We start from the raw sequence: 26,526 nt of genomic DNA on the forward strand, positions 1-26,526 counted from the left end.
TGAAGTATACATCCACAGATAAACATGATTTTTTGGGTCGTTTTTGCAGCTGGGCTTTTTCTCGCCTTTTTATTCCGCCACCTGCACTTTTTCCAGGATGCCTGGTACGTGTGGGCCAAAATAAAAACAAGGGACCGCGTCATGAAATACATGCAGACTAATTACTCCCTCCTGGACCGGTTTCTGGACTTGGTGAAGGCGCAGCCACTCAAGCCGTTCGTCCTTTTTAAAGACGAGGCTTTCACCTACCAGGACGCGGATGAGCTCAGTAACAAAGCTGCACGGGTTTTGCTGCAGAGCGGAGCCGTGAAAAAAGGAGACACGGTTGCGCTGTTCCTCAGAAATGACCCGATGTTCCTGTGGCTGTGGCTCGGTTTGAGTAAGATCGGATGTTCCGCTGCGTTTCTCAACTACAACATCAGATCCAAGTCGCTGCTACACTGCTTCAAGTGCAGCGGAGCCAAGACTCTGGTGGCAGCTGAAGGTAAGGTCTGCACGTGTGTCTGCTCTCAGTGGTGAACACTGCACATCACAGGTATTTAGTGCGCAATACCACACTGCATGGTGCAAATAGTCTGCTATAATCCTGTAATGCGAAGGTTATGAAGGACGAAAGTATGATCAACAAATTGTGTCCAAAAACTGTGTTCCGTTTTTAGTTACTTTTTTAAATGAATAGTATTATAGAAGCTACAACACGATCGGTTAATTATACTGTGATGCATGGATATTACTACCTAATAGAGTAGTTAAAATGATCTTGCGTGACGAATGAAACTTCTGCTTAAGAGTTAATGCATCAGTAGCAGTAATTATTATTTCACAAAACAAGTAAAGATTAAATAACAAATAGCCCAAAAATGATAAATTAATCATCTCACAACTGCTCAGATTTATCTCCTGACTCTTTGAAGGGGCCTGTTGAGTTAAAACTAGCTCAACCAACCACAACATGCGCATCACCGCATTAACGATCTGTCTTTTGTACATTTCACCGATACTCGTGTACTTTCAGTCCAGTTAATGCAGTTGAATGCAACACTAATGGAACATGTTTACATTGTTGTGTTGATACTTCTTCACTTACTTTAGTGCTGGTGTGCCGTAAAACCCTGCCTCAGCCGCAGGGGAGCAAAAACATCATTTACTAAAAAAAGTCAAATAAATTTCAGCTGCGGTGAAGATGGTCCTTCGGTTTCATTTCCAGAGCTGCAGGATGCTGTGCAGGAGGTCCTGCCCAGTCTGTTGGACGAGCAGGTCACCGTTCTCATCCTGGCTGACCGACGCAAAACTGCCGATGTGGAGAGCTTCAAAGACAAAATGAGCCAGGCCTCCTCTGAGCCTCTATCCAAAGATTTAAGGTCACATTCAAGTCCATCAGTCTACATCTACACATCCGGGACAACAGGTGAGCTACTTCAGGTGTTACATATTCAGGGTTTAACAGTCAAATAAATGGTTCCTGCGCTATATGTACCTTTGGCTGCTCTTTCAACAGGTTTCCCTAAAGCTGCGTTGATCACGCCGGCCAAACTGCTGACCATATCTTGCGTTTATGGTCAAGCAGGAATGAAATCTGACGATGTGGTTTATGCTAGCCTCCCTCTCTATCACACCGCCGGCTTCATGGCATTCGCTGCAGCTATTGACAGAGGTAAGCACACTTTTGGGTATTTATTTGATAAACTGTGTGAGAAACGTTTTGTTGAGGAATAAGGCTGGTGTTGTATGTTTCTCACCAAATCCAATGAAAAGAGCAAAACCATGAATGCATGAGTCAGTCTCTCACATTTCACATTTGGTGCACTGATTTCCAACAAGGGGTTATAAAAATGGCTAATCTTAGTCTAAAGATTACATTTATTGTCACAATAACAAACGAGCTGACACAGGCTGACTGCAACCAGACTCGCATCCCACCAACCTCACGTCAGCTTTAACACCATTTGCTGCAGCTGCAAGTGAGTGAGAACTAGCATGTGTCCCAGATAAATGATTGAAACAAGCAGCTTTGATTGCTAACTTGACCAAAAGTCAAGGCTGAGACATTGATTTGCCCTGGACCAGTGTTTCACTTTTACGATCGATTAGTGTTTCAGTTTAACATCTTTCTGTTCAGATGAACAGATGGGAGGGAGGAACTGCTATAAGGCTTTGGATATTTGTTTGTAGATCACAATCGTTGTTGGTTTTGGTCTTTTCATGGATAAATATCACCAATCTTATCCTTGAAGATTGTTATGTGTCATCTTGTTGCTGTTTGTAGGTACCACAATGGCTTTGAGTAGCAAATTTTCTACATCTCAGTTCTGGGATGACTGCAGAAAACATAACGTCACTGTCATACAGTACATAGGAGAAACGATGCGTTACCTCTGCAACGCACCAAAGGTACTGTGTGTCACAGCACGAGCATTAATGCTCACCAGAAATGAAAACAAACAAAATAAAGCTGTTGGTTTCTCCCCGACAGAAACTCAACGATCGAAGACACAAAGTGAGGCTTGCGATAGGCAACGGGATCAGAGCCGATGTCTGGAGGGACTTCATAAGCAGGTTTGGAAACGTTAAAGTCATGGAGTTCTATGGAGCAACTGAAGGGAACTGGGGTGTGCTGAATTACAGCGGTAAGATCGGAGCTGTTGGCCGAGACACCTTCATCTACAAGGTAAAAGTCCTGATCTCATTCCACATTATGAAGTCAAATACGTCAATCAATAACAAGGCGTTACTTTATTTTTTATTTTTATATCTTGCAGAGGTTTTTTCCGTACGCTGTGATCAAATTTGACGTAGATGAAGGACTGCCCGTGAGGGATTCTTCTGGTTTGTGCATAGAGGCTGCCAAAGGTGCGTTAGTACTTGGGTGGTAGCTTGATGAAAACAGAGATCATGTCCTCAGTTTTCTTCTTTTTTTTTCATCTGGGTAATATGGAGACCAAAAGTGCAGTTTGCATTTAATCATTTTATGTTTTTAAGGGACTCAATGCCCTTTTATTTGACTCTTGGGAAAAAAATGAACATTGAACCTAATATACCCCTGGTAGAGTACTAATCTTAAAACAATTATTGGATTATCATGTAGTGAAACTGGGACATACAACTCTTCTTTATGAATGAAGAATATTACAACATATCCAAATGAATAGAGTTGTCAAGAGTCTACAGCCATGTTAGCGGAGCTGTGATGCGTTACTTGAGCTAAATACTTGTGTCTCTGCAACAAACTATTGGACAAAATGAAATGTTGACCTGTCCTGTACGTCCTTCCCGCAGGAGAAACTGGACTTCTGGTCTGTAAAATAGCAGCCAAGTCTCCGTTCTTGGGTTATGTGAGTGACCTGCAGCAAACTGAGAAGAAGAGGCTGCATGACGTGCTCAAGAAAGGAGACTTGTACTTCAACTCTGGGGACCTGCTGCGCATTGATGAAGATCATTTCATCTACTTTCAGGATCGAGTTGGAGACACTTTCAGGTGAGTTCATCTTTCAGCGTCAGGTTTTTAAGCCTCGCTTTAGCCTTAAACATTTTTTTTTTCCCATTATTATTTTTGAATAGATGGAAAGGAGAGAACGTGGCTACAAACGAGGTGGTTGACGTCATCACGCTGGCTGACTGCATGAAGGAAGCCAATGTGTATGGAGTTGAAGTGCCAGGTAACATCCTCTGTACATCTTCTTTACAACAACATTAAACATGGGCAAGCAGCATATCGTTTAAGCTCTGTTAAACAATAATTACCTCAAAATAAGAATTGTGTTTTCGTACAAGTTTGGATATATTTACCATTAACCGGACACACTGTTTGCCAGGAGTCGTTCGTGTATTGAAGTGAAATGGTACTCGTACTATAAACCCAGGTATCATGGCACTTGACCCAGTCTGCCAGTGGTATTTGCACTTTGTCGATCATTGTCCTGGTCACAAACTTTGGCCGAAATATTTGACTTTTCGAGTAGACCGGGAGCTTTGTGCCCACGACCTGAAATAACCTCTGCACCACATGTTTTGTTCAATCACTAGCGCGTTACATCAGGAAACTATTGTCTTCTGATTGAACCTTCCAGGTCAGGAGGGGAGAGCTGGAATGGCTGCCGTTATTTTAAATGAAGGACAGAGATTTGACTCTGCAGGTGTTTTCAAACATGTTGAAAACTTCCTGCCTTCCTACGCAAGGCCACGTTTTATGAGGATTCAGGTATTTCTACTCTTTTATTTCATATTTTTTTTACAAAGCATCACATGTTTCCTCCCCCTAACTATTCATGTTTCTGTGATTACAGAGCTCCATGGACGTTACAGGCACCTTCAAGCTTTTGAAGGGGAAGCTGGTGGAGGAGGGTTTCAACCCTAATCAAATAACTGACCCGCTCTACTTCCTGGATGAAAAAGACAAGAATTATGTCCCACTTACGGTGGACATGTTCAACTCAATTACATCAGGGAAGATCAAAATCTAAAGTAGCATTCGTTGCCTCTGTAGTAACGGAAATAATCCTGCCTGCTCTGTAACACATCATGTTTGAGCTCGTTGCACAATTTTTCCAGGTGAGAAAAGTGAAAGCTCTGAGCTCCTTATTGAAGCGGGGACATGCTGCGTACCATTCTGATCTATTGAGGGTATTGTGAGTGTAGCAGCTAGAATCTCTGCCTTCTAAACAATAGATTTCTTCTTGTTTGTTGTTCGCTTCCTCCCTCTCTGTCGGGCTGAGCGATGAAAAACGAGTTATTCAGATATTTCTAATCAATGTTGTGAATAAAATGGTTCTTATTTTCTAGAGATCAAATTCTTTATTTGTGCTCATATTTTTAAACAAAATATGATTGGAGCAATCACAAACACAAATTGTTATTTATGTCCTCTAACGTCATAAAGGTGAATAGATAGCCAGGGCCCTTCCACTGTGCATGCCGGCACACCAACATGGCTGCATTCATTGTTCACAGTATAAGTAACACCTGTGCGTCTCCTTCTTAAGTTATGTGAGTTCAATTTAAATATAACTTAAGTATTTTTGCTTAAATTATTCACATGTGTGTTTTTTTATGGTGGACAGTAATGTGTAATAAAAAAGGTGTAATTTTATGTGTCTTGAATAAATCGTCTGGGGTTTTTAAGCACATCAAAGTGTTTCTGATCAATATGACCTGCTCCAGGGACAGAAACTTGACTTTCACCCTCAGGTCGGGTGCAGGGTGACCCAGGCTGTGCTGCCCTTGGAGCATGGAGGACACCTCGACAGGCAAAGACACACATGGGGAATGAGGTTGGGCAGTTCAGGCGTAAGGAGAACAGGTCACTGATGTTAACAAGATCATCAACAAGACTGTTAATCTCACTCAAATGTTGTTGATTGAAAATGTGCAACCGAATGATAAATGAAGTATCCGTCATTATCACATATTTTATTTTACTTTGAAGGTTCTATACGATATTGAGAGCATTATTATAGCATCAAACAACTTTGTGCTGTTCATCATTTTTAAGTTGAAGCAAATACTGAAAGTCTGCTGTAAACTACTAGTTAAATGTCTGGATTTATTAGGACTAAGCCAGTCTTGCTCCTGTTCATTTTCTGAAGACTATCACTATGACACAGGTTTTAAGCATTTAGGATAAAAAGTTGAATTGGTTCCATTGACATCCAAGAGTGTAAACGGTAGTAAGCATATGTGAGGGGTCTCTGGGCCCATACGTTTGAGAATCCCTGATGCCCTGAATTTGGATTATCAATGAATCACTGATCAACAAAAAGGCCAACATTTCCAGGCTCCAGCTCGTCACGTTTTAAATCAATCGAGACAAGTCGCACGTCTTTGAGGGCAAGTGATCAATAAATTATCAAGTCTTTGAATATACCATCTAAGTGGTATTTCAACATTTTGATTTTAAATCTACGTTAAATCAAGTCAAGTCTGAAGTTATTTTGTGGTGTAAGTGTGTTTATCTGTGTCCATCAACCTACAGCTCAGACAGATTTGCATTTGATATTCTTGGAATTAGCAATTTTGAAGGCATCAAGCTGAATTCTGGTAATTGGCATTTTCTGCAATATTCTGACACATTCAATTGATTTATTGGGGGAAAACAGCCTACAGTGATGCAAATAATCCATAGTTGCAGCCTTGCTCCATACATGGGACAGCTAACAAAAAGAAAGGGGCCACCCTCCCCACTTGATATTTATGACCTATGGCACGTGTGTGTGTGTGTGCGCGCGTGCGTGCGTGCGTGCGTGAGTGAATTGTCGCTATGCCCCTCCTCATAATCAGCAGACAAATACAGCTCAGTTTAAGGAGTGCACGCCTACCGCCTGCTCAGAATGCGTATTTATTATTCGGGTTGCCATTTACAGAGTTATGTCGTGATATATATGACTTTTATTATTTATATATTGCACCGTAGAATCATCAGAATTCAGTCTCCTTTCTGCTGCTGGCACTTTATATCCTGTAAAAAAGTAATTAGCAGGAAGTCAACTGCAGTTAACTGTTTTAACCCAATGCAGAGATTCTTTCTTTAATGTCCGTCAGCTAAACAAAAATCACTTTTCTCACTGCTTAATGGAATCCGGTTGTCATCATAACAGAGGAACTGTGCGAACGCAACACGAGGATAACGATGGATAGAAGATATATCGATAATAAATATGGGTAGAAACGAGCGTAAAATCCGTTCAGAGTGGATGTGGAAACACCCGGTCTGGCAACCAGAAAAAGAATCCGGAATGAAGGAGGGGTCAGCGGGCCACAGTGCAGCACCGCCCCGGACTGGGTGGGTGAACTTTCTCACAAACTTCGCTGAGCCGCATAACACTCTCCTCCTCCGATGCCAGCTCCGAAGTGCGCGCTGCGAACATGTACATCTGGTTCACCGTTCTGGCCGGACTGGCTATTCTGTCCTTCTCATTCCGCAGGACATGTTTCCCTCACTTAGGCGAGGACTTTATGTACGTCCTGGCGACCGTAAAGCTCGGCTTCAGGCTCCTCAAATACAAGAAGTGCAAACCTTTTTACAGCGTCTTGGACTGCTTCTTGGATGCGGTGAAGAGGCATCCAAGTAAGATCTTTCTGCACTTCGAAGGACGAGAATATACTTATGGAGAGATGGATAAACAGAGCAACAAGGTGGCCAGGGCTCTGCAGGCTGAAGCCCGGCTGAAGGAGGGGGACGCGGTCGCCTTGTTTCTGGCCAACGAGCCCAGTTTCGTGTGGACTTGGCTCGGTTTGGCCAAGCTGGGTTGTCCGGCTGCTCTGCTCAACTTTAACATCAGGTCCAAGTCTCTGCTGCACTGTTTCTCCTGCTGCGGGGCCAAAGTGATCATCGCCTCTCAAGGTGAGGTACAGAACCGTGTTAATACACGAGTCAAGGGGCCCCGAGGAGGCGAGTAGGGGTCTTTGCATCTTTACGCATGCAAACACGTGCAATGTACAACTGTGATGTGCTGGTACATTCAGTATTTACAGTATGTGCAACTTTCAGTGGCGCATAATACCGTTTTTTTAGAGGTCCTTGTACTTGAGTATTTCTATTTTATGCTGTTTTATTCTACATTTCGAAAGTGGCGTAAAAATTGCACTTTTTACGCCACTAGATTAATTTGACAGCATCTACTGGTTACGTTGCTGTAAAAATTAAAACATTGATGAACTTCTATCATGCAACACAAAGACATTTAGCCTTTTTACATCTAACGAAGATGCATCGTCTAGTTGGGGCTCACGTGGTTTAATTTAAGTAACTGTTCAACGCTCACAGAGCTACAACTCTGCAATATTTCACAAAAAACTAAGATTGGGAAAAAATGAATACAAATGCTAAACTAAACTACCAACAGAGCAAACAGCAGAGAATGCTGGATTCTTTATTTTGTCTTGAGCCCCAGACACCAACCACTCTGTTCTGCAGCACTATTGTCTGCTGTAATTATAGTATATATTAGGAATATGCACCATATCAACTGAAATAGTAAAGTCTTTAAAACTTGCTTTTGACACAAGCATGGCCGTTCACAACAGTCCAATGTCCACGTAAGACCACCGATCTGAGTTGATCTTCTCTACGAGATTACAACACAAAGATACCTTTTTATTCAAATGTTCTTATCAAGTATCGGGCCTCGTATTGCTGGTAAGTGTCGGTAACAACTCTGATCACTGAGTACTAATCAGCCTTCATGAACAATAACTTTTACCGCAGATTAAAGGTTGATGATTGCGTCAGTCGGCACTAGATCTGATAAGACACAATGAGCAAGATTAACACTGAAATGTGTTGACTGCATGATTGGAATTGCTGTTTTGTGTTTTCGTCACAGGATGATGAGATGGAAAAGACAACAACTGATAATATTGAGTTCCTGTCACCCGTCCTAATCTCCACATTATAAACCAAGACTAGTTTCATTTAGTTCTAGATACAAAATCAAATGATTTATCTCTCTTATGTTTGAAGAACATAGCAGTGTGATTTTAAAGTCGTGAACTTTTACTGGACAGTTGATGAGTCATCTTAACTAACAGCTCAGTTCATAGTGATGAAAAGTTGAATCCCCCCCCCCCCCCCCACACATGGGTTCAGTCAGTGTGCTGTACATTCAGTCCGACTGTTCATCCGAGGCACTCTGAAAACTTGTTTCTCCGCTCTCCCCATTTTGGCGCTAGAGGTCCACCCCAGAGAAATGCACACATTTAGTTTCCTGCAGCATGTGCTCGTGTCCCAGTGGGGCGGGAGGTAACATGAAGCCCACATGTGCTGCATTGCGCAACACGGCGCTCTTGACATCTTGTGTGGAGCTTGAATGCCTCTCTGTTTGCAGAGCTGCAGGACGCTTTGGAGGAGGTTTTACCGACGCTGAGAGAGCAAGGTGTCCGTGTGTACCTCATGTCGGAGACTTGCAGCATCCAGGGCATCAACGCTTTGTCGGACAAGATCTCCCTGGCCTCCGATCAGCCGCTGTCCCGGGACCTCAGAGCCAACGTCAACATCAGGAGCATCGCTTTGTACATCTACACGTCGGGCACCACAGGTACACCAACACCCAGCTAAAACCAATGCAGTCCAATACAACAGTCCTCCAATGCATCATAATGTTTTGTTGAAACTGTTTTTAGAGAGATTCCACTTCATGGTAACTATGAAGGCTCATTTAGTGGTGCAGTTAAACTGTATTTCCTTCTACTGAGAGGTGTGTGTGTGTGTTATATTTTCTCCACTGCATTCATACGAGGGTGGACATTCGATTCTTCTCGGGTGCTCGCCAATGAACGGTCTCAAGCAGTTTGTCACATCTGATGATGGAGGTGACAGTGAGTCCAAACAGTAAAGCTGCAGGCTGCAAAACCCAAACAATGAGCTGCATGACACCAGAATGTCCAGAGTCCAGTGATAATTCTCTGTATGATGTCCTACAAGCGACTCCTTTCATACTGCACATGGTCATTTGATAAATTGTTTCGCATAAAAAAATGTGGCTTTAAAGAAAATATTCAGCAGAGAATTGGCTCATACTGCAGGACTGAGAAGTTTCCTTTCAAACTGCATATACCTTATACTAGCTGTACCTGATGATGATGATTTATTCTCGTTGACTTCGGAAGGTTTGCCTAAAGCAGCCGTTGTCACCCATGAGAGGGTTTGGGCCGCCTCCTTCCTCCAGGCGGTATGTGGAGTCACATCAGAGGACATCTTCTACATCAACCTGCCTCTCTATCACAGCGCAGGCTTCCTCATCGGGATGATCGGCGGCATGGAGAGAGGTAATCCCATCCTCTCAATCTGCCAAAGTATTCCCACACCTGGTTTGGGCACTTAAGAAGATGCTGTGTACATTTACAGTCAGATGAAAGCTGCGTTGTATGATGTTTATTGCAGGTCTAACCATTGTTCTGAGGAGAAAGTTCTCTGCCTCTCAGTTCTGGGACGACTGCAGGAAGTACAACGTGACAGTGATGCAGTACATCGGTGAAACGATGCGCTACCTCTGCAACACGCCCAGGGTGAACTGAATCTCCAGTTAAAATACTAAACTATTGTTCTGATGGAAGAGATGATGACGCTGTGCATGTCTCCGTTTAGACCCGGAGTCAAACTCTCCTTTTTTCTGTTTTTTTTTTGTTTGGGTGGGGGGGGATTATTTATTTATTTACTTCATTTTATTTCATTTGTTTGTGTTTAGTTTTTTTTCTTCTTTTTTCTCTTAACTTGTTATGTAGTTGTTTGTAATGTTTAATGTTGTGTGTTCTATATGCTCTCTTGCATTGTTAAAATAAAATATTCAAAAAAAAAAACCTCTCCTTTTGCAGAAAGACAACGAGAAGAACCACAGGGTGAGGATCGCCATCGGCAATGGAGTGCGAACAGACATTTGGACTGAGTTTCTGAATCGCTTCGGTGACATTAAAGTCAGAGAGTTGTACGCTGCCACAGAGGGCAACATCGGCTTCATCAATTACACGTCCAAAATCGGTGCAGTTGGGCGACTCAATTTTGTGCACAGGGTAAGTAAAGGAAAGTGTCCGCTGTCATCAGCCACGCTGGCAGCACTGCTTCAGTCCAGACTGGAACATCTCAACAGCTGTGGGCTGACTTGTGAATACGTTTGGTACAGACAGTCTTGGTTTCCGGAGGATGAATCTTAATAACACTGGTGATCCCCCCCCCCCCCCCCCTGACTTTTCCTCCAGCGCCACCATGAGGTTGACATTTTTGTTTTTGAGTAAAACGAGAATCTTAGACGTTTGTGTTCCCCACAAGAGGAATTGTTTATATATGTCGGTTTTCCTCTAGCGACACCGTTGTGTCATCATTTAAATTAAGTGTAGACGAATTAACTTTTTCTATAACTTTCTTCCGTCTAGTTTTTCTTCCCGTACACTTTGATCAAGTTTGACAATGAGAAGGAAGAGCCTGTCAGGAACTCAGAGGGTCTGTGCATCGAGGCAGCCACAGGTGAGAACACACCTCTGTGTCCTTATTTCTCTTTTGAATCCGTTTTATTTATTGTAAATTCAATAAGATTTGGTTTTGGATTGTTGGTTGGACCAAACCTGCAACCTTAAAGCGACACCTCCGATCGATAATCGACTTTTTTCATCTGTCTTTTTTTTGTCAGGTGAGACGGGACTTTTGGTTGGAAGGGTCACTCGGAGGTCGCCCTTTGTCGGGTACGCCGGCAACCAGCAACAGACGGAGAAGAAGAGGCTCCGTGACGTGATGAAGAAAGGCGACCTGTACTTCAACACTGGGGATTTACTTCGGTTTGATCACAACAAGTTTGTGTACTTTCAGGATCGAGTTGGAGACACTTTCAGGCAAGTCGTGACACATTTGTGTTGCTCGGTTAGATTTAGTTGTTTTAATTCTCTGAGGACAGGAGGTCTTCCATTTGTTTCGGTGTTTTAACATGGAGATATTAGATTTTAGACTGTTTTCACATCATAAAAGAGTTTCACTTTAACTAATCATCTCTCAACTTTGCACAGCTCTCATTTACACTTCATAGGTGCAGTTTTTTTTCCCAACAGATATCTTTTCAGTTATTTGTTTAAATCTGGTGCCAGTCAGGAAGTCATTTGGGATGACATCTTGCACAAGTGTTTTCTTATTGTAGTGTCTGTTGCTTGTTTCTTGTTGCAGATGGAAAGGAGAAAACGTTGCCACGTCGGAGGTTGCAGACATTCTCTCAATAGCCAACAGTATTTCAGAGGCAAATGTCTACGGCGTTACAGTTGACGGTAAAGCCACTGACGATGTCAGAAATTATTACGTTAAAATGAAATGCTGTATTCTCTGCTTTTTAATATTTTCTATATGTAACTAATTCTATTAGGTCACGAGGGTCGGATCGGCATGGCAGCGGTCACTCTGAAAGAAGGAGACGATTTTGACTGTTTGCACACCTACAAGCAGGTCGTGAGCTACCTCCCAGCGTACGCAAGACCTCGATTCATCAGGATTCAGGTAAAAATAACAATTTGCGTCGCATTTTGTTGTCTTATTTCATGCACCTGCAGCCTTGTGGCATCTGATTATCGTCAGACTTTTTGGGTTTTAAAGCAGTATCAAGGGATTTAAGGACCTTTCTGCGCTGGCTTTTGCAGCTCAGCCAGAACACACGCTGCGCCACCGGCTTATGATGCGTTATAAACATAACCTTCATATTAACTGTTACCAAATTTTATCCCAAAAACATTTTTCAAACTTAAATAAAAAAAAATTCATAAAATGTTTGTTTTGTAGCCCTGCCTGGAGATGACGGGGACGTTCAAGATGAAGAAAGTGAAGTTGGTGGAGGAGGGATTCAATCCAGCTCACATCGAAGATCCGTTATACTTTTTAGATCTTGAGAAAAAGACTTATGTTCCCCTGACTGAAGACATCTACAGAGCAATCGCTCGTCGAGATCTAAAACTCTAACACAGAAACTTTGACGCAGCAGCTATTGAAGCAGATAACACCTCATTCTAGGTAATGTTTAACAGTCGACTAATCTCAGGGACAGACTGACACATTGCATCATGTTTTAACCCGTTATCTTTTTATCCTTGAGGGTCAATTGGACCCCCAGAAAATGATTGCAATTCAACCTATTACCCAATTTGTGTCGGGGTAGTTTGTGATAAAACATGACCCCAGAATCTTCTGCTGGTGTTTGAGAGGCGACAGGAAGGGGCAACCTCAAGGGTCTTATTCTCCTCGCAGGAGAAATCCTCATAATCGGGGTCCTTCTCAACATTCTCCTCAGTTTCAGACACATTCTCCTCTAAATCGCTGTCAGAGAGCTGTGGCTAAACCTCACTGGCCCAAAATGGGACATATCAGGGGTTCTCACACTACTACAGGTATGTGCTATGGCAGGCTAGGGCCCGAAAGATTGAAACGTTGCATAGTGAGCTCAAAATCAGTTTTCATACAGCTGGGGAACGCTCATCATTTAGAGACTCTAAACATTGAAATTGACCCCAAAGATAATAGGAGGGTTGAGAGACTACGGTACTTTTTATTTTTTTAATAAAACAATTTCCGTCCATCTCTGCAGTTCTTGCAAATGTACCTTAATGCTGACAGTATTTGATTTACAGATATGTCTTACTGCCACTGTTGTAGTTTTAATAATTAAACTCTGGTTGTCTTTTTCCCCCCTTGGCTCCTATTTCATGATAAATGATAACGTTTGAAGTTTCAGTGTGTTTGCGTTCGACTGAAAATGACTCGGGTCAGATATTACACAGCTGTACATACACTTTGAAGACCTACTTATGTCACATATTGGCACAATCCCTCTTGGTTTTATCAGTGAACTTGTACTGTTATGTAGAGCCAGTCTTTACTTTATCAACGTGTGTGTGCACTAACACCAGAGAGTGAAACTAACTACTGCCACTGTGACAAACACGGAAAACATTTTGAAATCAGCTGGTTTCAGAGAAATAAGTTGAGCTGAACTTTAGTCAACTTAACCCATGACTCAAATGTGTTGTTCTTATTGTTACTTCCCTTAAGTGTTTGACTTTCACAACTGGGTTATAAGCCAAAGGTCCTCAGACCTTTGGTGTGGAAACATCAAACTTTTACTTTCCACCAAAGGAGACTTTGTATCTGGTTAAACTTAAAAAAAATATATATATATATATTTCTTTTAGATTTTGCATTTGGAGGTAGAGGGCCTAGATTTGATGTAGAGAGAGAGCGAGAGAGAGAATGAATTAGCGGAAGTTTTTTGTTGAAACACTACCAGCCAAATTATTAAAAGCAGAGTAGCTTTATACATTCTGTTGCAAGTGTCAGGAAAAAGAAAAATCTGAGTATAGTGTCATAAAGTCAATGGTACAATATGTCATAAAAGGTGAATGATATGTTGTTAAAAAGTAATTTTATAGTATCTCAAAAAAAGTCTTGCATGTCATAAGAAGTCTTACTATGTTAAAAAAAGTAATCGTATAGTTTCTCATAAGTCGTTAAGTCATAGTATAATGTCACATAGAAGTTAAGTCATAAAAATTCACAGTATAGTATTTCATAAAATAAATGATATTGTAGAATGCCACAAACATAGTATGTCATATCTATGTCAATGTATAGTATCCCATAGAAAAGTCTAACGTGCCACAGTATAGGATACCATTGAGTCATAGTACAGTATGTCATATATCACAAACGACCACGCAACGTTATGAAACCAAACGACTTCTTGGACTGAGGTTAACACAAAACAAACAATGGAGTGTGCAGATCAGCAAAGTCAGTGATGAAAGCAGTGCATGTGTGTGTGTGGCGTGTGTGCTGTGGCGGTGTTGAAGGTACAAAAACCGAAAGGACATGCAGTGTGGATGTCGGCTGCAGGAAGGGAGAGAGACAACGTGGACCAGCTTTTAAGGGCTGGAAGGCCCGATGAGCTTCCTCAAGCGGACAACCAGGACAGCCTTCAAGACAGCGGGAGGGGCGTAACACATTAAAACAACTTGTAGTATAGCATGGCTGTGAAGTATGTTTATAGTATACCATTGAAATGTCATAGTATGTTATAAAAAACAATTCTAATCAGGTCATCCTGGGACCAAGTGGCAGTTTGTCCCAAATTCCAAGAAATTCCCTCAAGAGAACGGCTGACACAATATTTAATGTTTGATAACCTCGAGTCCAAGTAAACGTTTGTGCCAAATGTGAAGAAATGCTCTCAAGACGTTCACGAGTATGGCAGTTACCAAGCAAACCCAATAGGATGCGTGCCAATAGCTGTTCATCTTTAAAAGAACACAGTCAGCACTGGACTTGCATTGGAATCCACCCGACGACTCGATACACGGAGTTTACATGTGGAATGAATTGTGAAGCATGTTGTGAATGTCAGAAAGCTTGAATCAAAAGTTGAACGCTGATAATACACAACGGTCCGGGTGTGTCGGTATGTAAAACATCTGGAAGTTTAGATCAACACAACACACCAATACAAGCAGTGCATCTTTAAAGCAGTTACTTTAAAAATGAATTTATTTATTAATACAGTGGTATACTTAGAAATGTGACCCAAATGAGAAACGAAAAAAAAAAAAAGAAGTTCAACCAAAGAAAAAGGCAAATAAATAAAAACGTCAGCCACACGGGGAAATAAACTAGTGTTGGGTTGAAGCAGTGTTGTCATATCAAAAGAAAATTGTACCGATGTGCCATAATAAATTGTCTATTAGTACAAAAATACATTTCAGGGCACACAATACAGCATCCAGTATCACAAATAAAGGAAGGGACCACTCTTCACAGCAGACCCCCTCAAGTACATCTTTTAAAATCATTCAAACCAAGCACTTCTCTATTTTGTAAATAAGAATAAAAAGTTTTCTGACTGTTAAAAATGCCTTTAGTAGTGTGTGTGTGTGTGTATATGTTGGTAGAAAAGTCAGACTTATTACTGCTTATGTCAGTTCCAAGGCTCAGGGGTATAACCAGAATACAAACATAACCAATGTAACCGCTTTCTCTTTTTAAACAAACGTTTTCTCTTTTATACAAAATAACAAAGATGTACAAAAGTTAATTTACAGAGAACCAAGGCCATATACTAGCAATATGTACAGCAACAATTTAAGCATCTTCTAGCTTTTTGAATTTCCTCAAACTTCATATGCATAGCGGTAAAAGAAAGCGTACCTTTTCATCAGCCTCAATTATTCTCGTGTGCTAAATCCAAGTTCACGGTTCATGAGAAAATGCAGAGACGACTTTTTCTTTCCGCAGTGATCGCGATAACTGAAGGAACCGATGTTTTTAAAGTTTCACTGAAAAGTTAATATGCAGATAAGGCATCACTGCTTGCAGTGTACGATGGGGTTTTCATGTGTTGAACTTAGTAGTAGCAGGCTTCTGGACCTGAGTCATAGCACATGCATAGATCTCTAGACAGCAGGAGTTTGTAAAAATCAAGTCAGTATATTTATCTACGGTAAAACATTGCTACAAAACATCAGTTTTAAACAGAGAGAGCCCCGTCACAACAAACGGGCATCTGATACTAATACTTAACCTTCATTCTTCTTATTTTATTTTTTTCATCTTTGCGATGCGCCTACGTCTTCCTTCGTGAGTCGAGCTCAGCTTTTCTCAAGTCCTCAGAGATCCTTCATGAGTGAAACGCATGACCACAGAACTCACAAACAAAAGTTTTGCATATACCAACTTTGCTGTTTGTGAGTGTTGCTTTTTTTTTTTTTTCCTTAACGGTATGCAAAAAATCCCATTGCACGATTAAATGAGTTTCCAAAATTCTCCTTTTTCCTGCACCGCTCTGACCTTTTACAAAATTAGCTAAAAAAAACAAAAAAAAAGTCAAAACGAGATTATTCAGTCTCTGACACTGGTCATGCATTCCAACTTCAGTTCCCTTGTTTGAATCTTTATTTTTTGCAAGCCTTGAAAGCACCGAAAAAGAAAGAAAGAGAAAAGAACAAGAGTACAGCGTTGGGGATGCTGGACTCCTTCGACTCTCCTTGTGTGTGTGTGTCGATTTTTATTCATTTTTTTTTATTTTTGGGCACCGTTAACAGCGTGAGAGTATCAGGTTCATACTTCATCGAGCATCGTGCACCCTGCCACGGGGGAGGGAGCCCGGCAGGGGCAACGGAGGTCCCCTGTTTATCACATTCAGTAACAGGCCAGCTGTTTTCCTCTTCAGAAGTGGTCAATGAGCACAGACACACAGTTCGCACCCACCAGGTAGTTTGGGTCTCCGGGGAGAGATTTGTTCTGCCAGGTTTTGGGATCACCTGCAGGAAAGAGAGACATGATGTCAGCTGCTGGAGCCTCCCTTCCTTTGCTTAAATACAGAACATAAACCGGGGGATGCACCGGTGTGTACCTGTGTTTTGGGTATCAGAGTACAAATCTGTGTTAGAATTAATAAACTTTCATGTGTAAGCATCAGGCTTGACTTTAACATTGCTTTATTAACTCGGGAAGACACAATGTAACAAATAAATCCATAGATATCAATTGACTGAACAGTTACTATTACTAAAATAATAAATAGCGCACCAGCAACCTGCTTAGCAATCTTCAAAATGAGCAGGAATTACAACTCCAGTATATAATGTAACATCTGCATGTAGGCTTGAATAGATCTGCCTCATTGTCACCGATACCCGATGCAGCTGTTTGAGTCAGTATGGGCCTGATATCAGGTATCATATCGGTGCATCCCTAACAAAAACACAACAGATGCTCAAAACAAAAGGGATTATTCTGATAGATGTATCATAATTACAACAAGTCTCAATGAGAACACGTACGACTGATGATGATTTAATGCAAACATTAAAGCAGGGAATTAATTCCTGTGGCCCACCATGAGTTTATGTGATTAGTTAATGTTTAATGGATCATTCAAATCTCATTCATGTTAACTCAGTTACTTCATACATGAGTTCATATGCCACTAAATGAGCTATAATCCAGTTCCAAAGGTGCCTCTCTGAAAACACAGCAGTGCTGCTTCTCATGGAAATATAAAGCTGCATGAAGGTGGTCAGCTGCAAACGTCTACATGTTGGTAGATGACACAACAGTCTTGTTTATGTTTATTATGCTGGTGGCCCGATGCTAATTAAGCTACCGATTGCTTACGGTGACTTGTGTTGCATTGTGGGAAATGTAGGTACCAGGTTTTGAGAAGGAAGAGGAATGTGTGGAATAGAAAAAAGATGTTGACGTGACTATAAACAAATGCAACTTAAACTCCACAGACATTCAGTGTACTGTCTAAGACTAAACCAACCATTGAGTAGCTGGAACTTATGTAACATTTGGCATTTTTGCTCAAAAAAGGGTCTTAATTATAAAACTGGTTTCTGTGACTGACTCGACTCCAATAAATCGACTAAATGTTTCAGCTCTAGTGGCGCTGAAGTGATTTATTTCGTTATGTCTGGAAGCCTGAGATTTGAATAGTCAAGGCACCTCAGTTCATATGAAGCAAACACATCAAATCTCCAAACAGCACAGGCATGAAGAAGAAATGAGGGAGATATGGAAAACAGAGATGACATGATTTAAATGAGTCAGACACCAAAAAAACTCTCCTCTCTAATCACAAAAGCCAGCCCAAAGACCCCAAAAGGACAGAGGACAGCGTACCCGACGAGGAGTCGGAGGATTTTAGAGCAAAAGACCAACCATCAGGGGTCATAGACGCACAGTGAGGTAAGCGCAGCTCCACCGGCTTCAGGAACTTGAGTCCATGCGGGCCACACATCACCAGCGGACTTAGCAGCGTTTCTCCTGCACGGACACACAACAAGATTTGAATTCCACAAATTAAACCTGCAGGAATTAATCAGCACACCGGATTATTTATTACCCAATCAAGAGGCAAAATGGAGTTAGGCCTTCATGGTGAATGATAATTAACTGTTAACGGACTTGCCAGATTAATTAAATGACCACACTCCCTCGGTGCTGAATGTTAATCTAAAGAAATCCTCTAAATATAACTGCTGGGATGTTATTTTATCAGAGCTAATTTCTAACTGTGTAACCACCGTTTTGCCTGTACGTCAGCTATTTATTTTGGACTTTTATGTTTATACTTCTTCTCATAACATGTAGAGTTGTTTGCTTTTGTAGTCAGTCATAAATGTATAAAGTCTTCGATAATGTAGGAATCAAATCTACAATAAAAAGGTACTGCTGAAACTACCCTGAAGTAAAACTAAAAAGCCTCAAACTCCCGTGTTTACTGCGGTTATTGTATAACTTCAAGTGTAGCTTTTCTCTGAGTGTAGTAAAGTTTGTTCCTTGACATTCAGACAAAGGAAGGACTGACCTTTCTCCTTGTCGAGGGGGGGCAGGATGCTGTTGTCCCGGCACACCTTGAAGTAAATCTCCTGCTCCACGCTCTCGGGGATGGCACCCTGAGGGATGATGATGCTGACACCTGTCTCGATGGAGCTCAGGACCCCTCCGTTACAGTTGAAGATCCCCCGGGCGGTGGCCACCACCGTGTGTCCTTCGTCCTCGTCGTCATCATCCAGCGTGCTGGGGCTGAGGGACGCAGCGCAAAAGTCAGCATCATCAGTCAAAACCGTGTAGGTCGAGAAAGTTGCACAGCAGAGGACACAAGAACAAACCCCCTGTGAACAAAACAAGTCTCGATATATCTTTCAGCAGCTCCGTAATTACCCTCGGAAACGAACGAGTTTCTCACCTTACGGGGATGGCCCTGGGAATGGCGTTGATGTTATTGTGCTGGTATTTGGGCCTGTTGTCCATAGTGCGTGTGAAGGTGTCCAGACCACTGTCATGGTCCAGGGGCTGTGGTGACAGCGCAGGCTTCCCGCCGCTGTTGCTCACCACGCTGGGCTTGCCGAGGAGGTCCGTCTTCACCTGTGTGTCGTTGGGCAGCAGGTTGTGGTTGAACTTGGGGCTCTCGAACTTGCGCTCAAAGGGCCGGGCTGAGCTGGTGTACGGCTTGGGGACGTAGCGGTTATAGCTCGTTGGAGCGGGAGCGCCCAGCGTCTTTGCCGTTTCGGTGCCATTGACTGGGGATTTGTCGGGGATGCCCCTCGGGGGCAGGTAGCCGCCAGGAGCGGGTTCGTCTCTGCTGGCCGGCCTGAGAGCCGGCAGCTCGGGTTTGGGTGAACTCAATGGCTCGGGTATGGAGTTCGCTGGAGATGGTTGAAGGAAAATACAATCACTTAAACACAGTCTTTGTCACACTATTATACTCTCGCACTTTAGAAGAGAGCGCTTACCGTCACTGGGGCTGAGCTTGAGCAGTGCGTTGGGTGGGATGGCGGACGCTGGGGGCCCATACTGGGATGAGGGGCTGATCTGGGGCAAGGGTTCATATCTTTTCTCCACTGGACTCACCTTCTCTACAGACTCAACTCTGCAGTACACAAAACAAAACCGTTAACAAAATAATTGTGATTCCGCAGCGGGTGGAGTTAAAAAGCGGAGGTGTTGGCATGAGGTGCAGTTCTACCTGTTGTACGGGTAGGACAGCTGAGCTGGTTTGGGCAGATCGTGGAAGCGGTTGATGCCAGGACTGGGTTGGCCCATGGCCTTGCTGTCGAAGCTGCGGCGATCAAAGTAGGACAACTGCTTCCTGTAGTACTCCTCATCCTCATCTGGGTCATAGTGGTTAGACCGCATTACATCATTCGGGGGTTTAGGATGGGGCTTCTGTGGCTCAGGGGCCCTGCAGAGGAAGCAGAACGAAACGAGTAAAACAGCTGCAGAGATTTAAACTGCAGGGAAAGACAGTAGGATTGGTCTAACGCCCGCTGGACAACGTTTTGATGGAAGACATCCTGACTGTGATTTGAAATGATCAAGTATGTTTGAATAATAATCTGGACGTCCCAGACGGGGTGAGGAGCTCAGCACGGCAATGAGACTGGAGCCGACCTCCTCACAGCAGGGGGCCACGACATTCCTCATGACTCCGTAAACATGCAGAACTGGTCGTCCTGGTAGAAAGACATTCTTTCGATGCCTTGTGTGTCTTTGCACACCACTCCAGAGTCTGGCTTGCTACACGGAGACCTGTGTCCACTAGGTGGAGCTCAAACAACTATAATATATTTACAAGATGCCTTTGCAAGGATCTCCTGGTTGTCCTTCACCCACCTACTTTGCAGCCTGGGGTTCTGTGAGGACTACATACCTATAGGTGGATTTCTCCTGCTCCAGGTTGCTGAGGGAATTGGCTTTGAGGACTGGGCCAGGTGCAATCACAGGTTTAGGAACATCTGCAGGCTGAAAAGCAAAGCGAAGGCGTCTCTTTAGTGCTTCGTGCATCTGATCCAGATTTCTGTTCACATGGCTATCTGTGCCTGACAGCTCACAGGCCAGAGGATTACAAAGCAGACCATCATTTCACAAAAACAAGCTTGCAGTTTGAAGCCCCGTCTATTCTGCAGTTTTCTGACTGCAGTTTGGGAAAAGATCATTCGGCCTCAGTGGGGCATTTCTGGTTATCTTGTGCTGCTTTGAAATGCTAACATATCAAAGTACCAATCGTTAAACCCCTTTAATAGCTAACAAAGGCTCCCATCTGAAATGTAGCCTAACACGAACCACCTTGTACCAGGCAATGTTTAAATCTAGAGTAACAATATGATCCTAGTTGTCTCCCTCTTTCAGAGTGTGACCTGGCTGCAATTTTCCAATTTCTCCAACTACAGAATCTCTCTTCCTTATCGATGTTCATAACGGTGATGAAGTTCTTTTCGGGGTTAAAATGTAGAGTTACGAGGTGTTCACATTAATCTGTACACCCCCGTGAGGAACTCACCCTGAGAGCTGATTCTCCTCCCTCTTTAGCCCTGTCCATAGAAACAGAGCGTTTGTTCTCAAACATCTTCACTCTGTTGAGCACCGACTGTGGCTTCATGGCCGGGTCCTCGTCCAGGTCTTCCCGTGGCGGAGGAGGGAGGGGTTTGGAGCCCGGAGTGATCGCTGGCTCGCCGGGAGAGGGCAGGGTCTCTGGTTTAGGAGGGGGAATTGTGGGTTCAGAGTTCATCATAGGGTCATGCATCCCTTGCTTAAAGCCACGGTTTGCAGGCCCAGGAATGTAGGTGGGCCTCAGACCGGAGTCACTGTAATACTGCTTTGGGGGCTCCGGCGATCGGGGTGAATTAATGGGGAAGCCGTGAGGTTCTGCCTCATAGGGGGAGCGGGCGTCATAGCCAGCTGGGGGCGGGGGCTCATCGTAACGAATGGGCCCAGGTTTACTGTGCCGTCGTCTGCCGTCGTAGCCCACCGGAGGGGCCTCATCGTAACGCGGCTGGGTGGGGCTGTAGTCCCTGCCCGGTCCGTCGTCGTAGGGCGACCGGGGGCTGTAGCCCATGGGTGGCTGGTGGCCCGGCTGGTACCCTGCGGGCTGGGAGGACGAGGTCTGCTGGTCATAGGGGGGCCACTGTTCGTTGTAATGAGGCACACGGTTGTCGTAGTGCAGGTGAGAGTCAGTGTTGTGAGGCTTTGGATCGGTGAAGCCGCCTCCATCGTATCCGTAAGGCGGGTGGTCGTAATCGCGGTATGGCTGTTTGTCCTGGAACGGCTGGTGACAGTAGCTCAAAGACTGCTTCAGGCCATGGTTGATTCGCACAGGGTCCTCCATATTGTACAGATCTTTCTTGTACATCTGTGAAGAAACAACACTGAATGAATTCATCCATTACATAGTCGTCATTTTCTGCTTTTAACAATCACCAGAGGACAGAAAGCAGCCGGGGGAAAAGTGCTTTCCCAACACCAGATAGAGAATAATTAAAAAGATTACATTCAAGACTGGAATATAAACTGAAACTTTGAGGAATTTAACATGTATAAAATTAACCAAATCATTAGAGAATCCCTCTACTGTTTAATTAAACAAAAATCAATTCAAAGTGCAATTACACAAGCAAACCTTTGTCCATTATTCAAAAACAGTTCTGAATGCCTGTTTGACAAGATGCCTCTCAAGAATGGTTATAATCCATATGGAGACGAGGTTTTACACATTAACACATTTCATAAACAGTGAACTAACAAGCAATTTGCACATTTCTGAAAGGCCTCATTTCAAACAAATGATGTGTAGCCTGTAGACAGCAAATCTAGTTACAGTACCGGTACTTCCTATGGAAGAAGGTTGATTTGTTGTCATCTACTCCGGACAAAACTACTCAACGGAAGACACAATGCAGACATGTGTTTGTTTTTAGATATGGAATATTGCTAGATGGAAATCATTCCCAAGAGTACTGTCTGCAGGTTAGCTTGCATCATGCAACCAACATTCAGTTTGCATCTAATGCAACGTCAAACTACTGGCACTACAACAGACGCCACATCTACCACCATGATGCCACTGTAAGTGCTACTATCGTTCATCTACAGGAGAGAGTTAAAGCTGAAAGGAACCCCAAAAACATTAGGAGCCATGCAAAGGAAGTAAGAGGCAACAGTTAGGGCTGGTTATGGATGTCTTCCCCCTGGTCAAAGACTCAAACGTACCAGTCCTCCTGGTCTCCCAGCCCACTGTGGTGCATGTGGACTAGTCTGTCGCACATTTTCTCTGGGAGCCAGAGGCACACAGTGGGCTCAGTGAGGCACACAGTGTGGGCGTGTCATGCAGAGAGCGAGTGGAAAGCATGTGCGAGAAGACAGGCAGTTATAAAACAGCAGGCTGTGGCCCAGGCCCGGTCCGAGCGGCTGGAGAAACAGCGGGTACCTTTGGTTCTGGACCAGGCGGTCCAGACAGGTGGGGTTCATGTGGTGATGGGGGCTGAATAAGCTCAGGGGCAGGGCTGGGGCTGCTAAGTGAGTCCGCCTGAGAAGCTGCGGCTGCAGCAGGCGGCTCCTCTAGGTGCACGCCCTCAAGCTGTACAGGCTGCGCAACAGCAGGGGGCGCTACCGCCGGCGGAGGCAACGAGGGCATGGGCAGAGCAGCCTCATCTCGCTGTGAAGTATTGTTAAGAGACATTCATAACACAGCCTGCCAAGGGCACACAAAGCACTGCTCACCCCAACACCACGAGCTTCTTCCTTACACTGAATCAGTTTTACACCAGCCAGAGAATGTGGTTGGAATAGATAACATACCAGTAGCTTCTAGAACAGGTTTATTACTTAGCAATGGGCATTAAATCTTAACAACGGTCAGGACACAACACTGAACACAAAGGAGCTATTCCTCAGCTCGCCAGTACCGTCAGCCATCATCCATCTCTGACGGGTGCAGCCTGCAAAGCTAGATATAAATGTTACCTGTTGCGGAGCGGCCATCTTGAACCCAGCGGGGTCTATGCGACTGGCTGGGTCGGGCTGCACAGGGTGCTGGTATCCAGGATAACCAGGGGTGTCCTGAATTACAGGCGGGTCTTCTCGCACAGGCTCGGATGAGCGGGTGATGGCGGGCTCCGTGGGCAGACCCACTTCGTCGTTCAGTGTCTCGTCCAGCTCCTGGTCCGTGTACGCTCCGCCCTCCGTGTCCGTGTCCTCGTAGTCAGAGGTGTGGCGGCTGTCCGTGCTGTACATGGAGTATTCACTTCCTGGCGCAGACAGGTAGGACAGACGGTCGTCGTGGATGTCCAGGTCATCCTCTGTAGTGCCATCCGCCTGAGCAGAGAAACGACAGTGAGACGAACAGGAAACCCAACAATATTGTTGCGGGACAAGGAATGACACAACAGTCTCTCACCTTGCCCTCTGACACCCACACCAACTGGTTCTGCTGCTGCTGGATCGTTTCTTTCAGAGCTCCGTACCAGCCATCATTCATATTGTTCAAGTTGATGGTGGCTAAAAGAGGGTATTTTTGTTTGGGTCACGATCACTTCAAGAAGAATAAAACATGTGAAAAGAGACAGGATACACTCTGCACACTCACTGGTGAACAGGTGGTGATTATTCTTCCTCAGTTTGATGGCTCTCTCGTAGAGCTTCCTGGCGCTCTTCCTGGACTCTGGACACAGTCTGGTCCTCATGTTCTTCACACCCTGCTTAGCATCAGGATTTAGGAAGACTACAATCGGGTACCACTGAGCATAGTTCAGCCTGTCCACAGCGTTCGGGGTGATGTCCAGGACAGCATGTTTGTCCTTCATGAGATAAGGGCAGGAAAGAAGAAACGTATATCATTTAGGAAATACTCTAAGAACCTACAACGCTGTTTATACGATACAAGGAGGCCTACTCACTCTGTCAATGATCTGCTTGATGGTGTGAAGACGAATGATTCCTGAACTACGCTGGTCTGTTCCTGCATCTCTCGGTTCACTCTCTGGAAAAGAGATTAAAAGGGATTCATGAAGAGAAATAAATCTTGAACACTCATAAGCTTACTGTCAGTTGATGTTTTCTACAACATATGTGCAATAAAATGTAGACAAACATACTTGCAAGCTCAAAAAGATCTGGCTCTTCTCTGGCGAGTTTTTCTCGAGCAGTATCAGCGATCGGCCCAAATATCACCACAGGTCTCAGGAAACCAGCTGCACAGAAATATAAAAAAAATATATAAAGCCTGTTTTGTAGACTGTAGGCTAGCAGACACTGTTAGAGTCCTCACCTTCTCTCAGTACAACTCTTTCATAAGCCGGGAACTTTGTCTGGACTGGCTGAGAAGAGAGATCCTCTCTGCTCTTCCTCAGGTTCCTCTTTGAGCTCCGAAGACCACGAAACCTCCAGAAGTCAGCCCTGTCACCACCCGCCGTCTTGGGGAGAGTGTATTGCACGCTGGACAGCTGCTCTGCTCTGTTAAGGAATGACAGACAGACACGGTTCTTAATGTAACACAATGTCTAATGGATGTCAGAAATCTGGCACCGCTAACCTAAACACTGCCAATGCCTCAGGACACTACATGGCAATGATAATCACAACAAATGTAATATTAACAAGGGAGCTGTTGTTGCAAACGTTTATCAAGCATCTCACTCTTAGAGCTGACACATGAACCTTTTTAACCCGCAGCTGTCATTCTTATATGCTTTATCATTTTTATTATTCTTAATGGTCTGGTTTTTATGTAACTTTTACATTTCAGCATCTCCTATTTACATCTCTTGTGGTGCTCTATAAATAAAGTGTATCATTAAACCCATAACATGTCTCTCAGGTCACCTGTTTTTGTTGGGGATGATGCCCCTCTCCACCTCTTGGTGATTCTTGCCGATGCGAATGGCCAGCCAGGAGCCCAGCTTCCCGTTGTAGAGGGTGTCCACCACACGGAACACCTCCCCCTTGTTGAAGCTCAACCCATACGGAGATTCCTTCTCGTACTCAAAGTGTGTCCGGATGTAGAAGGAGTCGCCGACATCCGACTCCACAATCCGCCGATACACTGAGCAGGAGACAGCGAGTCAGAAACATTGGGCTAATGTGATCCACAGAACTTAATCTCTCATTTCATCTCCTTACTCACTTCACTTACCATCTTTCTTCTTCTGGGCCAGAATGCTGACCTCTTCACCCTTCGGAAGGTCTAGCAGGAACAGCACCGCCTCCTCTCGGATTATGTTCGCAAAATCTACATTGTTTACCTGCAATTTGGGAACACAGAGATTACCGATTTATGCTTACCGCTGTTGTCGAGTACTTTAAAGTTTGAGTTAAGAAGTAAGTTTCATTGTTCAAAGTGTGTAAATCTCTGTTTGTATAGAAAGGATTACATCGCTCTTGCTGTTCTCAGTATTGTCTGTCTGAAGGTTTTACTGCACTAAAAGAACTCAAGCCATTCCTCTTTATACTTAAAGAACGGAGGAGGAGGTACAAACAGGGAGATATATGGCTTTGAGGAAACGGGACAAACACAGCGAGAGGAAACACAGCTTTTTTTTTGTGCGTGCTCCCTCTGGGCCATTGCTAAGAGACCAGCATGGAGGTACAAGCATTTTGGAGCAGCTAGTGTGTAAAACCATGAATAAAAAAAAAGGTAAAAGCTTGAGGACGCATACCCCATAAAACATGTCTGTTTACAGACGCCATCAGGTACCCATTGTTAAAATGAGGCGAAGAAAAGAACAATCCTTTGTGACGTAGAA

General features: G+C 43.8%; 2 protein-coding genes across 5 annotated transcripts in view; one reads left to right on the top strand and one right to left on the bottom strand.

Annotated features, from left to right (window-relative positions):
- Window positions 1–24: 24 nt before the first annotated feature.
- slc27a2 (solute carrier family 27 member 2) lies at window positions 25–13,095 on the top strand (the record flags this gene model as incomplete). The annotated part of the gene is given in 21 exon segments (XM_079277457.1): window positions 25–484; window positions 1,208–1,408; window positions 1,499–1,654; window positions 2,267–2,391; window positions 2,474–2,668; window positions 2,760–2,850; window positions 3,277–3,475; window positions 3,559–3,656; window positions 4,068–4,198; window positions 4,284–4,455; window positions 6,715–6,857; window positions 6,859–7,336; window positions 8,820–9,029; window positions 9,601–9,759; window positions 9,875–9,999; window positions 10,306–10,500; window positions 10,861–10,951; window positions 11,115–11,313; window positions 11,639–11,736; window positions 11,832–11,962; window positions 12,242–13,095. Coding segments are annotated over 21 exon segments (3,834 nt in total). The 3' UTR covers window positions 12,419–13,095.
- Window positions 13,096–14,974: 1,879 nt separating this feature from the next.
- Window positions 14,975–26,526, bottom strand: part of tjp1b (tight junction protein 1b) — a 32,386-nt gene continuing 20,834 nt past the window's right edge. For 2 of the 4 annotated variants that reach the window (XM_079274909.1, XM_079274908.1), the window contains exons 12-28: window positions 25,917–26,025; window positions 25,607–25,826; window positions 25,053–25,237; window positions 24,880–24,975; window positions 24,682–24,764; window positions 24,372–24,582; window positions 24,183–24,283; window positions 23,750–24,100; window positions 23,214–23,441; window positions 21,291–22,139; window positions 20,661–20,752; window positions 19,977–20,192; window positions 19,744–19,880; window positions 19,197–19,656; window positions 18,816–19,033; window positions 18,167–18,271; window positions 14,975–16,761 (exon numbers count right to left, since the gene is read on the bottom strand). In XM_079274909.1, the coding sequence (XP_079131035.1) occupies window positions 16,667–16,761; window positions 18,167–18,271; window positions 18,816–19,033; window positions 19,197–19,656; window positions 19,744–19,880; window positions 19,977–20,192; window positions 20,661–20,752; window positions 21,291–22,139; window positions 23,214–23,441; window positions 23,750–24,100; window positions 24,183–24,283; window positions 24,372–24,582; window positions 24,682–24,764; window positions 24,880–24,975; window positions 25,053–25,237; window positions 25,607–25,826; window positions 25,917–26,025 (3,756 nt within the window). In that variant the 3' untranslated portion in view covers window positions 14,975–16,666. The remainder of the gene's footprint in view (window positions 16,762–18,166; window positions 18,272–18,815; window positions 19,034–19,196; window positions 19,657–19,743; window positions 19,881–19,976; window positions 20,193–20,660; window positions 20,753–21,290; window positions 22,140–23,213; window positions 23,442–23,749; window positions 24,101–24,182; window positions 24,284–24,371; window positions 24,583–24,681; window positions 24,765–24,879; window positions 24,976–25,052; window positions 25,238–25,606; window positions 25,827–25,916; window positions 26,026–26,526) is intronic. The other 2 variants (XM_079274910.1, XM_079274911.1) reach the window with 2 other exon arrangements.

Source organism: Melanostigma gelatinosum (genome assembly GCF_949748355.1).
Source record: "Melanostigma gelatinosum genome assembly, chromosome: 1".
Taxonomy (NCBI): domain Eukaryota; kingdom Metazoa; phylum Chordata; class Actinopteri; order Perciformes; family Zoarcidae; genus Melanostigma; species Melanostigma gelatinosum.